The sequence below is a fragment of the Myripristis murdjan genome, chromosome 11, assembly GCF_902150065.1.
Source record: "Myripristis murdjan chromosome 11, fMyrMur1.1, whole genome shotgun sequence".
Taxonomy (NCBI): Eukaryota; Metazoa; Chordata; class Actinopteri; order Holocentriformes; family Holocentridae; genus Myripristis; species Myripristis murdjan.
Window position 1 is genome coordinate 9,348,461 of NC_043990.1, and position 16,585 is coordinate 9,365,045.

A 16,585-nucleotide genomic window follows, 5' to 3' on the forward strand; every position below is an offset into this window, starting at 1 on the left:
GAGCTTTAATTAACCTCATGAAGAGATTTCTTTGAGGATGAGTCACTCTCTCTCTTTCTCTGTCTGTTTTCCCTCTGTCATTCAAGGGCTGCCAGAGGGTGCTGCTGCTTCCAGAGGCGTTTTCCGGTCGCTGTGTGAAGTATGGATGGAGCAGAGACAGAGGTGAAACTGATGGAGGACGATCAGCCTGAAGCATCACAGGGTCAGGACGGCAGAGATGGAGGGATGAGCCCCTTGGCTGTGTCGCCCCCGAGGCAGAGGCTGAGAGCCCAGCAGCAATCAGGTGACAACAACACCTTCTCCTGAAAATGACACTCCCAGTGGAAAAACGTGTAACTGAAACTGAAAGTACTTAAAGGGACAGGTCACCCAAAACAGGCTGGATACATATCTGTGTATACACTGACAGATAAATCAATAGGTAGAGAGAGAGATATAGGTAAGTATAGACCATTTCTGTGAAATTTGGTGAGGTTTCCAGTCTATGTCCCTTCACCCCAGTATGATGGGGTTGGACAGGAGCTTAAACTTAAAAAAAAAAAAAAAAAAAGGCTCATGTGAGAAGTAAACAGCAACAGCTCTTTCCAAAACTAATAACGCAGATATGCGCCACGATCTACTACCCACAGGGATGAAACGTTTCTCTGGGAACTAATTCCTGCAGAAGAATCCACAACCTCGCAGTCTTTCTCCCTGCTCATCTGTGAGTTTGTGTTGCAATGCCTGTTGTGGTTTGAGGAGTTTATTTTCCACTTCCCTGGCAGCTGTATCTCAGTGCAAACAAAGGAGCTGCAATCCTTGCTGATATGAGTGAAAACCTAAAAAACCAGGCCTGTTTTTGTGCAGGAATGGACTTATGGAAACTAGTGTAAAACTGAGACCAAAAAAATGAGTATTATAAAGGCGACGACCAGCTAAGCATCTAATTTTTCTCTTTGAACTTTCCAGATGAGGGAAAAAGCCCAACACAGGAGCCTGAGGTTTCCCCGCAGCTGGCCCGCCAGATCAAGTTCTGCGCCCAGGACCTGAGGATCCGGCAGAAAGACCGTCAGTGGGCCGCAGAGCTGGTCAACGACTTCCAGGACAAGCTGCTGAACTTCCTGAGGAACGGCAACCAACAGCCTTACTTCCAGTCGGCGGAGTTCCTCAACTCTGGCAGCTACTTTGAGATGGTCAAGGTGAGCTCTCACACACCTGAGACACACCTGTCATGATAAAACAGATTTATCACAGTCCTAAATGTGACTAAAAATACTTATCAGTGTTAAATACAGGGGCCTAAATATACAGGAGGTGACCCTGAGCCCCCTCTGCTACCAGTATTTCACTTATGACCCACTCGTGTGTGTACTAATCAATTATCAAATACACTGCTAACTGACATGATGAGATCTAGGCTATATATCTGAAAATTGATTGAGATAAATCTAAAAATCACCTGAAATAAATCTGTCTAAGATAGGGAGGTACATTATGTTTTCAACCTACACAGTAAGAATCTGCACCAAAGTTCATTTCTGCTTGTTCCAGCTTATTTTGCAGATGAAAGGTAATCAAACATTAGATATAATTATACACATTATCACGTTAACACACAGGTTGTGTAATCATACACTTCCCTCACACCTACCATTTCATCCTATTGGCAGAGGAGTAGACAGACAGGATAGTGACATAGTGGAAACACTATATAAATACTAAAAGCAATATAAGTGGCAAATGTTTGTAGTCAATGGGACAATGGGCCCTATCTTGCGTCAGAGTCCCTAAACCCGTTATTTGGGGATTTAGCATTGCGTAAGAAGCGTTCCCTGCAAAAGTTGCTATCTTGCGCACCTGCCTTTATCCCTAAAACACTTGCGCTACCCGTTATATTATGCATAGTTGTGTTTTGGGCGTTACGCCAGTTAAACCAATCAGTGTGCCAGGTGCCATTGCCTTTAAGAGCAGGATGCGCAATCCTAAATCCTCAAACCGAAAGAGGAAGCCGAGAGAGGAAGTAGCGATTTAGTAGTATCTCTGCCATTTTCTCAGGGGTTCAACTGAGGCTAAAGCAAGGTAGCTTTCATAGGCGAGTTAATTGGGGAGGTGGAGCCGCATGTGCACGTCCACGTGTCCAAGTGGACGCGCATTGAAGCCGCCACCTGGGCGCGCTCTTGTTAAAGCCCAAATGGGATAGCGGGTGGTTCTGAGGACCCGCTATACGCTTTCCCTAACGTGTGTGCACAAGATAGTAATTGTAGGGAAAGCGCATAAACATGCCCACGGGCACACCTCCAGGCACAAATAATGGAGTCGTTGTAATGTATAGCGGGTAGTGTGGCCGCAAGATACTGTTTAGGGATAGTGGAAGCTGCTAAATGCGTAATTCACGGGTAGCGGGTAGTGGCAACGGGTAGGGCAGTGTGAAAGATAGAGCCCAAAAAGCAGCATGAATAAAGTGTGTCTCAGAGTTAATACAGTGTGAAAACAGAAAGTTTGACCTGATTTGAAATAGGAGCTCTCTGTTTTTCCTTCCTCTTGCTGCATTTCCTCCTCAGATCCACAGCCCCAACGAGTTTGACATGATGCTGAAGCTCCAGTCTCCGTCACGGCTCAAACTGACCACGCTGGACGGCGGCCTCTTCTACCAGATCGATCTATACCGCTCGACTCGCAGCCCCATACGGGCCTTCCTGCTGGAGAACGAAACCACCCTGTCGGCCAGCAAGATCCTGACCGAGATGCACCGCCTGGTCCGCAAGTTCATCTCCACCTACAGAGGTCTGCTGCAGCTCATCTGTGACCTGTACAGAGAAATAACCCCTGCTTTGCAATATGCCTTGTTCTCCTGCACACAGGCAGCGTAGTTGGAGATATCAGGGCTCGTTCACCTGCAGAAAAGCCATTCACTGCCATTGGTGCAAAATGTAAAACTTGAAGCTTCATTTCACTCTGTCAGCTGAGTCTTATCAATATCAGCACTGCATTAAGTCAAATCCCCCCTGCTATCACTCATCTGACTTCCACAGGAAGAGATGGAAGTAAATCTTCCTTTAGTCACTGCCTTTCAATCCATTTTTAATGTTAAAAAATCTAATTACTCAAGGCATGCATTGTAGAATGATTGGGAGTAGAGTAAACTAGATGCTGGTGATAATAATTAGCTGCAGGCCTAAATATGAAATGAGAAAACTGAGTCCATTTTACATTTTAGGCATTTAGCTCTGCAACCGTAAAATAAGCTTCATTTCCTACCAAATGCAGAAAGCAAAGCTGCAGAGGTCAAGCTATTGTGACTTTTTTTTTTTTTTTTTTTTTTTTTTTAGCAAAAGTATTTCATTTTGCTTTTTTGAAACCAAACACAACAACAGACAACATATAGCCAACACATGACAGTACAAGGCAGCAACCAGTGAACAGTCTGGTGCAAGGGGAGGTTTTGTGAGATGTCTTAGCTACTCTTAATTTTTCAGTCAGAAAGCTATTTTCTTTAGGTGTATGTCATCATGACTTATTGCCCTTTTTTGTGTTTGTTTGCAGCGACCGATAAGCGCTACCGCTGGCTGGTGAATAGGAAGCGGGTCAGCTCCCCAGCTGTCACTTTGTCTCTGGTCAGGAATGACAACAGCGGTGAGGAGCTCATCTCGGTGGACGTGGTTCCTGCTCTGGAGGTAAAGAGTTAACCCGCCTGTTTAGAGGACTCCCTGAAGGTTTTCATTCAATACACTTTACACAATGGGAGCATGGAGCAAGGTTATTACAGTTAACAAAAACTACAATTAAAACTAAAACCAGGTGTGGGAAAAAAACAAAACAAAACATTGAATTGATTGCAATAAAAATAAAAAATAGACTTTGGCAAAAAACCAAAACAATATTGTGTGCTTACAAAACTAACTAAATTAAAATAAAAATGTACAGCAAACGTCTTCAGTATTAGTCTTTGTGAATTTGGCCAAATTTGGTCCAAAAAAAAAAAAAAAAAAAAAAAAAGAGAGTTGTTTTAGGAGAAGTTAGATGGTGTAGCTGTCACTGCTGAACACATTTATTCCTCTGTCAGTGATCAATACTGCAGAAGGTAGAGGAAGATCCACCACAAATTAACTTCTCCTAAAATTACTCATTTGTTTTTTTTTTTTTTAAATTTAATTCCAAGATGTATATTTCATTGATACACTGTGTAAATAAGACAGCTTCAGTGTGGCTGTAAGGTTTATTTTTTCACTTTGACAGAGATAGGCTAATGACTCCCATTGATTTCAAGTCTTTATGCTAAGCTAACATGAAATGCTACCCATTAGAGCCAAACTACTGGACGTGCAGAGGTGACAAAAGTATCAAACATCTTGTCTTAGGCTGGGTATTTTTCCAAAAACGTTGGAATATTCCTTGAATGACCTAATTACATGACCCCTCTTTCGTTCTTTCTGCAGATTCACCCGTCACAGGGCTGGCCGAGCGCCGCCCGTAACGGCCCAGACGTGGACAACTGGCTCGGGAAGAAAAACCGACAAGAAATCAAAAGTTTGCCCTGCTACTTTGTACCCAAGAGGATGAAGGGGAGGAAGCTGAGTGAGGCGGCCAAAGGTGAAAGTTGCCTTACCTGTAAATCTGTCGGTGTCTGTGGGCAAAAGTGAGATAGATGGACAGAGCATAGAGAGAAAAACAAAAGACAAAAAACAAGTGGTACAGCTGCGGTTCAGTCTGCTTGGCTCAAAGTAAACTTAAAGGAACAGTTCAACCCAAAACTAAACATCAGTCAATTCAGGCATTTTTTTTTTTTTTTTTTTTTTTTTTTGAGTGAACTATGGCCAAAAACACACAGAGTTCACATCAGTAGCTCCATAGTGCAACACCCCACTGTATATATGGTGTGTATAGCTGTACTTTTCACAGATTCTCAGTTTCTTATTTCTGTATATACTGTTGTGAAATTATTGTAGGATTATTGCACATATTTGTACATAATTCACACACATTTTTAACAAATTTCAAATTAACATATTTTTATATTTCTGATTTTTCCATTTTTATTTCTCAACATTTCACTCATACATATATATTTTTTTCTCTGGAGAATTTGCAGCAGATTTGCAGCAGCTGCGACTGACCCAGTTTCCCCTCGGGGATCGATAAAGTCTTTCTGAATCTGATTTAAATATTTCTTAGCTTTGGCGCATGATATAATCACTTAAATAGGTGATGACATTACTGTAAATTCAAATAAATGATAAAATAAAACATACTGGAAAAAATATGTAAATAAAAATTTGTATCATTTTAATATAACGATTGAAGTCATGCAGCTTTCAGTATTGCATCGAATGGGAGCAGCTAAAACGTGAGCATGCAAAATAATGACCAGGGTGTGAAAAGAAAACCTCAGTAGGCGATCAGTTGGAGCTCCGTGGGCAAACTCAGTGTGTGTTTCATCTTCCTACCAACTCTTGACTGACAGGAGCAGAAAAATGACTCAGGCCTCATTTTGGGATAAACTGTAGGAGGTTAGAGCATTTTTCAGTTTGACTCCCTCTTTCAGCTGGTGATAAAACATCCTGTATGTGTGTTTTAATATTGTCTAACGTCAGATTTTTCTTTTTTTGTGTCTCTGCCAGAGAGTTGGAGGATATCTTTCTCTCACATTGAGAAAAAAATCATCTTGTATCATGGCAACAATAAGACCTGCTGTGAAAGCACTGCCACCAAATGCTGCCGGTGAGACTTTGCACTGTGTAATGGGTCTGTGCGTGAGATACAAGAAAAGCACAACTTGGCATTGCCATAAGTCTGTTTTTCACTTTTTTTTTTTTTAAATGGAAAAACTTTGGGTTGCAGCTAAGGAGGAAAATCAACCAGGACTGCTAAGAGATAAAACACACATAAATTTCCTCATGTTGTTTTACAGAGACTCTAATTAAGTCAGGCACTATTCTGAGATGTTTGTAAGAAAGACAATTAAAGAAATCCCTAAGAAATTAACTGTCGCTAAGAAAATAAAAACGAAGAAGACTATGTAATTTCTTATATCTTCAGAGAACATTTGTGAATCCAGCCTCATGGGTTCTTGTTTAAATGTTTATGTTGGTTGCTTGTATTTAAAAAAAATTGCAAAGATTAAAGGAAATGAATTGGAGCATTTTCCAAGAAGTGGATACCTCAGTTTGAGGAGATGAGGAATAAATCAGGAATAAAACACTGGTTTCTTGGACACCCTTTCAAAGAGTTTCTGCGGTAAATTATTTGATCCTCTCTCTCGCAGTAAGCAGTGCCTGAAGCTCCTCAAGTGCCTGATCGAGGGCCTCAAACATCGATTCCCTCGGGAGCTGGACCACCTGTGCTCGTATCACGGGAAGACGGCCTTCCTCCACACCTTGTCCATCAGGTGAGACAGTGTTCAAGACTATAATTATCAGCAGTTAGTAGTTGTAGTAGAAGATAACAGGGCTGGTGATGGTCGTAACTGTTCACTAAATATACAAAATATCATACAATCCACATCTCAATACGGTGCTTAAAAATCCTTTTCTAATTTGTCTGCCTCTTTATATCTAGTTAACACACCAGCCAGTACGCATATACTTTTACTTAAATTCTAATACTTCTATTTAAAGGCATGAAAAATGCAATTTTTGTTGTTTTTGCGTGATAGGGAAGGTCTTGGGGCCACATAAATACTGTCGCATGCATTAAACCTGCGATAAATGGAGAAGTGCACACAGCCTGTTTTTTGAAACTCTCCCTGTAAAACGAGCGGATTGCACTTCCGTTACTTTATGATGACTCTGCCCAAAGCCTGCCTTCCCTCCCCAGGCAACAAGCTCACAAGCTTGTGAACTTAGCCAGTCGGACTCCATTCCCCAGACAAGCTCACAACATATTTACAACATACTAAACAAACATAACTTACCATTCTGAAACATCCTGTAATAAACAGATTTGAGGTGGTTCGGTGTCTGTGGTTCGGGATCGGAGTCGGGTTCACTTCAAACATGTACGGTCGCATAACATCATGCTCAGCGGTAGCCATGACAATCTTACATAATATAGATCTATATAAGATGATGTTTTCATACATCTTGCTAGGGATATCAACAGTTAAAATAAAACCCTGGAAAAGTGTTCCGCATGGGGCCTTTTTTTTTTTTTTTTTTTAAATTTTGAACTTGGGAGTCAACATGAAGCCTCCTTTCACTATTTTAACTAGTAAACACTTTTAGCCTCATTAGTTAACTAATAAAGTCAGAAGACACTCCAACTAGTTAACTAGTGGAGGAAACTGACATCTGATATGAAGGATATGGAATAAACACTTTTCATATAAGTATAGTACTGATAGAAGTAGTAGTAGTGTGGCAGTAGTAGCGATAGTCAGTAGTAGTGATAATAGTTGGCAGAGATGGACAGAGTACTCGACCCCAGTACTTGAGTAAGAGTAAAAATACTACTGGTCAAAATTTACTCCGTTACAATCGAATGGAGTGATTCATTGTAGATCGGGTGTTACTCGAGTAAGAGTAAAAAAGTATTAAAGGTACATAAGTATCCAAGAGTACATGCTTTTAAATTTACTTAAAGTAAAAGTAAGAGTAAGAGTAAATTTCTTATTTTTCACATCAATGAATTACTGTAATTTTTTCAATTTATAGGACCTTGTAACTCTTGTTTCAGAGACTTAACTCTTTGAAACCACCTGCACTAATGTGCTTGCGTGTTGAACCACAATGTTATACAAAGCCTGCAGAAACACCTATAAAACCAAATAAAAAGAATGAGATCATAAGAGGATCATAAGACTGAGACTCGTAGTCAGCGGATTCATCTCTTTCTTCACCTGCTGCCGCCATTTTCGCGGTCTTGTTTTGAGTTGTTGTGAGTCAAAAGAGCGTGGTTACTTTGGCGTTATCCTTATATGGGTAGGGGATGACGTATTTCCGCTTTTACGTGGATCCCATTGGAGAACGTGTACTGTGATAGGTTTCCTTCTTTGACAAACACAGCTTGTGTCCAGTAGTATTTTAGAAAAACAAACAAACAAACAAACAAACAAACAAACAAAAAAAAACACAGCCGACCTTAAAGTAACGAGTACTTTTCAGCCTTCCATAAATGTACTCGAGTAAGAGTAAAAATATTTGTCTTGGAAATGTATTCGAGTAAGAGTAATAAGTATCAAAGAAATCTAATATTCAAGTAAAGTACAAATCCTCAGAGTCTGTACTTAAGTACAGTACTCAAGTAAATTTACTCCGTTACTGTCCACCACTGGTAGTTGGAGCACTAATAGTGGTAGTAGTAGTTTAGTAGTATTAGTAATAGTCACTGTGGTAGTAGTAGTAGTGGTAGTAGTAGTAGCAGTAGCTGATGTAGTAATAGTAGCAGTAGATTAGAGTCAAATGGCTTCCCACTGTCATATGTATAGCAGTAGTATTAGCAGTTGTAATAGTAGTAGTAATTGTATTAGCAACAGTAGTTGTAGTAGTAATAGTGGTAATAGTAGTAGTGGCAGTTACAGTGAAAGTCACAGTGGTAGTAGAAGTAGGAACAGTAGTAGTAGTAATGGCAATAATAATAGTAGTGATAGTCATAGGTATGATAGTAGAGTAGTATTAGTAATAATAATACCTAGAAGTAATAGTGGTAATGGTAGTCTATTAGTAGTGGTAGTAGTAGTAGTAGAAGAAGAAGTAGTAGAAGAAGAAGTAGTGGTAACAGTAATGGCAGTAGTGGTGGTGGTCGTAGTTATAGTAGTAATAGTGGTACTAGTGGTAGTAGTTTGGTTGTAGTAGTTGTGGCAGTAGTACTGATAGTCACTGGGCTAGTGGCACTAGTAGCAGCAACAGCAGCAGCAGTAGTAGTAGTAGTAGTAGTAGTAGTAGAAGCGTTATAGTATTGGCATTAGGAATAGCTGTAGTGATAGTCGTAGCTATAGTTGTGATCGAAGTAGTAGTAGTATGGAATTAGTAGTGATAGTCACAGTGGTAATGGCAGTAGTAACAGTAAAAGTAGTTTTAGTAATAGTTGTATTAGTGGTAACAGTAGTTTAGTGGTAGTAGTTGTGGCAGTAGTACTGACAATCACAGTGCTTGGGACACTAGCAGTAGTAGTGTAGTAGTAGAAGCAGTGGTAATAGTAGTAGTACTGATAGTAATGGCAGTAGTAATGGTAGTAGTAATAGTCAGTAGTACAGCAGGTACAGTATAGGTGTAGTACTCATGGAGGTAGTAGTTCTTTAGCAGTACTAGTAGCAGTAGTGGTGACAGTCACAGTGGTAGTAGTATCAGTAGTACTAATGGTAGTAGTGGTGTTCCAGTCTCTCCATCTGCCAGTCAGTCAGTATTTCCATGTTTCTATGATTTACATCATCTCATTACGGCCCTTCAGGTTCAAGGACTCCATGTGGGCTCGCCACCTGCTGCCTGTTTGCTTCCTGCACCTGCTGGGGGCGCTAGAGGGCTACGCACGCAGCGGCCTCCTGCCTCACTTCTTCGTCCCCGACTGCAACCTGTTTTCCCCGGATCACTTCCCCCGCCGCTCGCTGGCCGTCCTGACTGCGGCTCTGGAGGAGCAGAGGAGGGAGGGCCTGCCGCTGCTGGTGCCCCCCGCTCCTGCCGCCCCGCTGCCCGCCTTTGGCAGCCCGCTGAGCCCGGAGCCACGCCCGGCCTCCTCCTCCAGCAACAGCCCTCAAACACCTTCAGAGAGCCGACTGAACACCGACTTTTTAATGAAGCTCGTCCTGCCGTTTGCTATAGTGTTCATTTCTGTCCTGTTTCTCATGTAAGGGGCTGGTATAAAGATATAAGCTGAATGTAAGAATTATTAGAGATATTTTTAATGACATACACTGATGAGGCGATGTTAGGTAAAAGCCATTATCCCTCATTATTTCCATTTAATTAAACCTGTACCAATCACAAATCAAGAGATGTAAGCAGATGATGTGATTTGGCTTGTGCAAAAAGGACTTAGATGTCCGTAAAATTTATGTACATTTCAGGTTTTTTTCCTCACTCCCCTCTCTGTATCTAACCAGTAAAGCAAACAGTGCATCCTTGTTTAACCTATGCATTCACTTGAAGATTAATACAACACCACATCTGTTGGTTCGATGAGTTTATTTCCCAAAATATGAAATTGCCATAGACCTAAGCAGATCTATCACTTTACTGTCAAAAGTCATCTGGAAATGTCATGAGAAATATTTAAAACATTTTGTGATGTAAACTGTGATTTTTTTCCAAAATATCTGGACGAACGAGACAAGATTTAGGAAGTTCGCACACATCTAGTTTTCTCATCTATTCTGTCCTTCACTTCAGATCAGCAGCAGCTCGATGTTTGTTACTCAGTGAGTTCCTGTTTCATGTCAAGCTGCTTTGCTTCTGCTGTAGTTTTTATCTCCTTTCTCATCTTTTTATCAAAAATCTGCTAATGTGGAATGTTTTGGCATATAAGAAATAAATCATAACAAAGAAATATACAAATAATTTGAATTTCTGTGTGTGTGTGTGTGAGAGAGAGAGAAAGAGACAGAAAGAAAGAGAGAACAAAATGTGTGAAGGTAGAAGTCACTAATTACATTTTCTCATGTTACTGTGACTGAAGAGCTTTTTTGTGCTGTGAGTTAAACTGGACCGTCTTCAGGGCTCAGACTGCCACCTAGTGGCTCACCCAGCTGCTGCTTGTTGCAGCTTGTAGTGTCATAATTTACTATTCTTACATTAATGACCCTGTTAAAGCAATACATCTCCCATCATAATGTAGTGGAGATTTATTACATTAACAGGAGATTTGCAATTTTCATTTTTCATTTTTATCTAAACTAATGATGAATATATATCCACTTTGAATACTACTTCATCAGCTATTTTTTATCACACACACACACACACACACACACACACACACAAACACACATGAATACACACTCGCACACACACATATACATACATATATACGCACATATGTTGTACAGATATATTTCATAGTCTGCAAAGGTTAAAAGGTGAAAAGTTTATATATATATACTCAGCAGATGTATTTTAGTGTATTTTATTTTTTAATGATATTTTATTATTTATGTTGGGGGCATGTTGTCTGTTGGGGCTGTTGGGGATGTGTTGGGTGTGTTTGGGGTTGTGTTGGAGGTAGGGTTGGGTTGTGGAGGTGTGTTGGGGGTAGGGTTGGGTTGTGGAGGTGGGTTTGGGGTAGGGTTGGGTTGTGGAGGTGGGTTTGGGGTAGGGGTGGGTTGTGGAGGTGTGTTGGGGGTAGGGTTGGGTTGTGGAGGTGGGTTTGGGGTAGGGGTGGGTTGTGGAGGTGTGTTGGGGGTAGGGGTGGGTTGTGGAGGTGTGTTGGGGGTAGGGTTGGGTTGTGGAGGTGGGTTTGGGGTAGGGGTGGGTTGTGGAGGTGTGTTGGGGGTAGGGGTGGGTTGTGGAGGTCTGTTGGGGGTAGGGTTGGGTTGTGGAGGTCTGTTGGGGGTAGGGGTGGGTTGTGGAGGTCTGTTGGGGGTAGGGGTGGGTTGTGGAGGTCTGTTGGGGGTAGGGTTGGGTTGTGGAGGTCTGTTGGGGGTAGGGGTGGGTTGTGGAGGTCTGTTGGGGGTGGGATGGGTACGAGTAGGTACGGGTGGTATAGTGCCAGGTGGAAATGGATAGATAGTTAGATTTAGTCTATTGATCCCAAACTGGGAAATTCTTATATTCTTGTATCCAGGCCCCTGCTGCCTCGCTGGTGGATGGAAAAACTGAGTGAACCGATTGATGAATCTCCTAAACCTTGAAGGCTTTTTCTTGGACCTGGCTTCTTGACCACGGCTCGCTCCATTTTCTTCTAATTCCCTGTTGTTGCAGGTCGGCCCCTCTCTTTCTTGAGGACAGGCTGGCAACTGCTCTTGCAAAATTCCTTCCTCTCCGGCTGTACAGACTTCGTCCAGATGTTCAACATTCGACACTGGTTGCTGTACCTTGTCTGTTAGCTCTGCATTCTCTTTTTGAAGATCTATTTTCATGTCCTTTTCATTAATGAGAATTTTGAGATGATTATCGAGGTCCTTATTTTTTGCCTCGCTGGCTTCCAGTTTCTTCAGGAGGTCTTCAATTTCTGCCTCTCTGGACCTGAGCTTCTGTTTCACTTGCTCCAGCTCTTGGTGAAGATCTGCCTTCTCTTTCTGCCATGGCATGATCTTGTGTGGTGGGTCACTGGTGCTGGGGGATGTGTTCTCCATGCAGGATTTCTCATTTTTCTCCCTCATGATCCAGAATTGCCTGGACTGAAAGAAGCTGGTCCCGGATTCTGGGGTCTTGGGTCTGGGCTCTTGGCATTGCTTGTCCCTCTGCTCAGATGCCTGCTCCGGCGAACTTTTGGTGTTTTCCTGGAACACGTTGTCTTCCATCAGTTCTTGTTGTAGTTTGTGCCCTGCTCCTGCTCCTGGGGTGTTTTGGTGTCTCTGAGTGGGCCCCTCTGTACAGCAGGTGACATCATCAGTGTGACGTCAATGCAGTGACATCATCAGTGACATCACCATTGTGACGCCTGTTGTGACTGTGATGTGGTTACAGCGGTGACGTCACCGGCTGTGACGTGCTCCTGGGGTGACGTCACTAAGGGTTAATGACGTTGCAGCACATCAGCCAATCAGAGCGCAGGTCTGAAACAGGTGGGCAGGACAGATCAGATGCGTGAGCAAGAGGCTCGGTGAAGATGTAAGTCCAATAAAACCATCAAAAACAACAGACAGTGCTGAGAAATGGGAAAAGTCACTCTGGTGGAGTTTGCTCAATGAAAAGTGCCGTGGGACGCTTTATTTATTTATTTATTTATTTATTTATGTTCATGCTCAGTTGTGCATTTTTATTATTTTATTTTGTTCGGAGCTCCGAGGTCTTCAGAGTGTCCGCGTGCTGGTAGACAGTGATTACCGTATTTCACCAGTTAATCGCCTGGGCGTTTAATACACAAAATCAACTTGGACCCCAGGTGTTTAAAAGAACCAGACCTTACCAGCTAGCTCTCTTATTTTGACAGAAAACGGAAGTGCCGCACAGTTGTTTTTGTTTTGTGCGGCTAACTGTTTACTACTGCAAAAATAAGTTGAACAGCCTTATTTTGGGTTACCTCAATGTAATTCAAATAAGCATTACAAGGTTATTTGGATGGGCGTTTAATACGCAAAATGGGTGCAGACCCCAGGCGTTTAAAAGAACCAGGCGGCTATTTGCGGCCCAGCGATTAATTGGTGAAATAGGTCTACGGTAGGCTATATTAGTTTGCTCCTGGACAAAGAGTCACAGAACCAGTAGTGAGAGTCGGGGAAGAGGGAGAATAGTGCACATTACAATAAACACAATTATGATCATCACACACACACACACACACACTCTCTCTCTCTCTCTCTCTCTCTCTCTCCCTCTCTCTCTCTCTCTGTCTCCCGCTCTAGCACACAAACACATGCAAACACACACACAATTGCTTTACTTTTGGCTGTCCATCGATTTTGATTATGTTGCACCATTTGAAGTGGGTTACTGCTGTTGGGTGTTGTGGGTAGCTGGATGTGCACATTTCACCTTTTGTTCTATAGATGCCATCTGAATATCTTGCCAATGTTCAATGATCAGGTTGAAAGTAATAGGCTATTTTGAACGACCGGCCAAATCAGACACTTGTAATGCATTGATAATCCACCGGGGATAGTATTTCATGCACCAGAGGAACCCTTCCAAAAAGGCTACGAGCAAAAAGTGAAAAACAGGTGCGGATGGAAGGAGAACTTTTCCAATTTTGATAAGGTTAGGGTACAAAACACATGTGAATTTTTACTGAAATATCAATAGGAACAGTTACTGAGTTGATGCAATGTGAAATTACTTAATATTTCATAACGTTTTTGTTTGTAAAACCATGATGAAAATGGCTGTCTTAAATTTAACACAGCAGGCATATTGAGGTCATTTTCACCAAATTATTCAATGGTTGTTTTATTGCATTTCATGCATTATGCATATCATCAAGCAACATACCGACTTTTAGGTGTATTTCAAGGGGGAAAAAATAGGAAGGACAGAAACTGATTTCAGGCCCACCACCATGCAAATAAAATAGGTTGCGAATCAAAACATGAGACAAACTAAGTGAAAGGTTCCTCTTCCACCGTGCCAGTTCCCATACTGGATTTCTCATTGCTGCGCGATACAGTAGCAGATAGAGAATAGTAATAATAAAAAGATAATAATAAATAATGGAAAAAGTGTTATTTTCTATGTTTGGAAGGAATTGGAATTTTCTGTCAATTATTTGATGGTTCAGGCTTTACAGGGATAAGAAATACATCATAACAAATAAATATACAAATAATTTGAATTTCCCTTTGACCTTTAACCCTTTGAATTTCCCCTTGTGTGTGTGTGTGTGTGAGAGAGAGAGAGAGAGTGTGTGTGTGTGTGTGTGTGTGTGTGTGTGTGAGAGAGAGAGAGAGAGAGAGAGAGAGAGAGAGAGAGAGAGAGAGAGATAAACCCTGTTCAATGAAAAGTGCCGTGGGATGCTTTATTCATTCATTCATTTATTTGTTTGTTTATGCTCATGCTCAGTCGTGCATTTTTATTATTTTATTTTGTTCGGAGCTCCGAGGGTCTTCAGAGGGTCCGCGTGCTGGTAGATAGTGATTATATTCGTTTGCTTCTGGACACAAGAGTCACAGAACCAGTAGTGAGAGTCTGGGGAGAGGGAGAATAGTGCACATTACAATAAACACAATTATGATCATCACACACACGTACACGCACACACACACACACACACACACACACACACACACTATTGTCAATACATTTGAGAGAGAGAGAAATTTGCCCTTGTTCATTTTCTTTTTGCATTTGCTATTTTGAACAAAATAAAGTTTGGGTTTATGAATTTTTTTTTTTTACCTTCCTCCTGACATAAATCTATACAGATGTCACTATGGTTAATAATATTAAATACAATAAATAAATAAAATAATTAATTAATAAGGTGTGTTCTAATATTATAATAGTCAGATAACATAATTATCCATTGTCTTCATTGTATGAAATATAATGGAATGAATTTAAACATTTTTATAACTGAAAACGAGTGGTATTGTAAGATGAAAGGTTCATGGGGCTAACAAATATGAAAATGAAAACACAGTTTACATGAATATGAGCCTTGGTGCCCAGTGTTAACAAACTCAAAATAAACAAATAAACAAAACGAATTCTGCCAAACTAAATATACCAAACAAAAACAACAAAACATAAACAGAACAAATAATTGAAAAAAAGAAAAAAAGAAAAAGATATTATCAAAATCTAACCAAAATAAAACAATTATGTAAAATAATCAAACAATACCAATGGCTCCTACAGCCCCTGTTGTTTCCTTTTGAGGTATTAATATCACACATGTTCATATCTAGATTGATGATATGATAACAATATATGGTTCAGACCCAATGTATTGCACAGCAATTTTGAAAAAAGGAAATATATGTGTCTGACCTCAACCATGTCCTCTCCTTGGATCTCCCGGACAGAGGTGAACTTCTCCGTCTTAGTGACAAGCTTCCCATCCTCCTCGGTCACAGTGCACTGCTCATGACCAAGAACAACAGAGCGCATCACCACAGAGGCACCACTATGGAGGAGAACCCGCGTGATGAAAAAACGGCACTATTGCTGAAACACAAATGACTGATGGCTGCTTAGGTAGACACACAGATACTCTTGTAATCCCCAGGGTTAGGATAGAAGCTGGAAATGTGCAAATGTACACTTGTAAGGTACAGTGTAAAACATAGGTGACATAATCATGCATTCACTGGGTTACCTTGAGCTTCCTGCCATCCAAAGCAGTGAATTCTGACTCCTTGCCAATGGTGAACGAGTTGACTTTGGTGCAGAGGGGAGTCTTGATTGTAAAGGTGATGTCGTCCCCCTTCCGCTCGATCACTATCACCGGCTTGACATCCTTACGCATTTTGAGCATCATCTCAGTCACACCTTTAAGATAAAAACTACATTATAGCGCTGTATAGGACACAAGCAAACTGTAAATCTGAATATTATTGAGCATCTTTTTCACCTGTTGCTTTGAGAAACTCCTCCAGGTTGTCCTCAGAGTAAACCTGCCAGGTGCCGTTGAAGTCCATCTCTGCGAGAAGAGTGTTGGCTCTGCTGCTTGTCTGGGCAAAGTGTGCCGTTCCTGTTGTCACTATCTCCTTCATGCACTTGTGGTTGGCATGACGGGGACTTCAAATTCCCTGTTATTCAAGGTGCATTTTCCACTGAGAGATAGTGCAGGATAATTTCCTGTTGGCCCTCAGTCACATAATGCCTTTAATGATTGGAAATAAAACACATCATCACAAGATATGATGTTGAGGAAGAGTGTATGTGCAGAACTGAACAAAGGGGTTATAACTGTGTCAGTGCACATAAATAGATAATTTATTGTTACGCTAGGGCAGTTGCACAAATTATGTATTGTGTAGTTGTAATTGTGTCTCTGGGGATGTTAATCTTAATAAAAAAATAAAAAAAAGACACTGGATATTTACACAGAGCAGTTAAAATGAACATTTAATACTCCTTTG

General features: G+C 41.2%; 2 protein-coding genes across 2 annotated transcripts; one reads left to right on the forward strand and one right to left on the reverse strand.

The window, feature by feature from the left end:
• The first annotated feature begins 78 nt into the window (after positions 1–78).
• Positions 79–10,299, forward strand: LOC115367447 (cyclic GMP-AMP synthase). Its single transcript, XM_030063210.1, has 8 exons — positions 79–283; positions 949–1,178; positions 2,541–2,763; positions 3,523–3,653; positions 4,416–4,569; positions 5,598–5,697; positions 6,242–6,364; positions 9,364–10,299. Exons 1-8 carry the CDS (start codon positions 142–144, stop codon positions 9,758–9,760), a joined length of 1,500 nt encoding a protein of 499 aa, XP_029919070.1. The 5' UTR covers positions 79–141; the 3' UTR covers positions 9,761–10,299.
• A 4,330-nt stretch (positions 10,300–14,629) lies between these two features.
• Positions 14,630–16,141, reverse strand: fabp10b (fatty acid binding protein 10b, liver basic). Its single transcript, XM_030063213.1, has 4 exons — positions 16,075–16,141; positions 15,820–15,992; positions 15,492–15,581; positions 14,630–14,687 (listed from the first exon to the last, which is right to left on the reverse strand). The coding sequence occupies exons 1-4, from the start codon at positions 16,139–16,141 to the stop codon at positions 14,637–14,639; spliced, it is 381 nt and encodes a 126-aa protein (XP_029919073.1). The 3' UTR covers positions 14,630–14,636.
• Between the last annotated feature and the right edge of the window lie 444 nt (positions 16,142–16,585).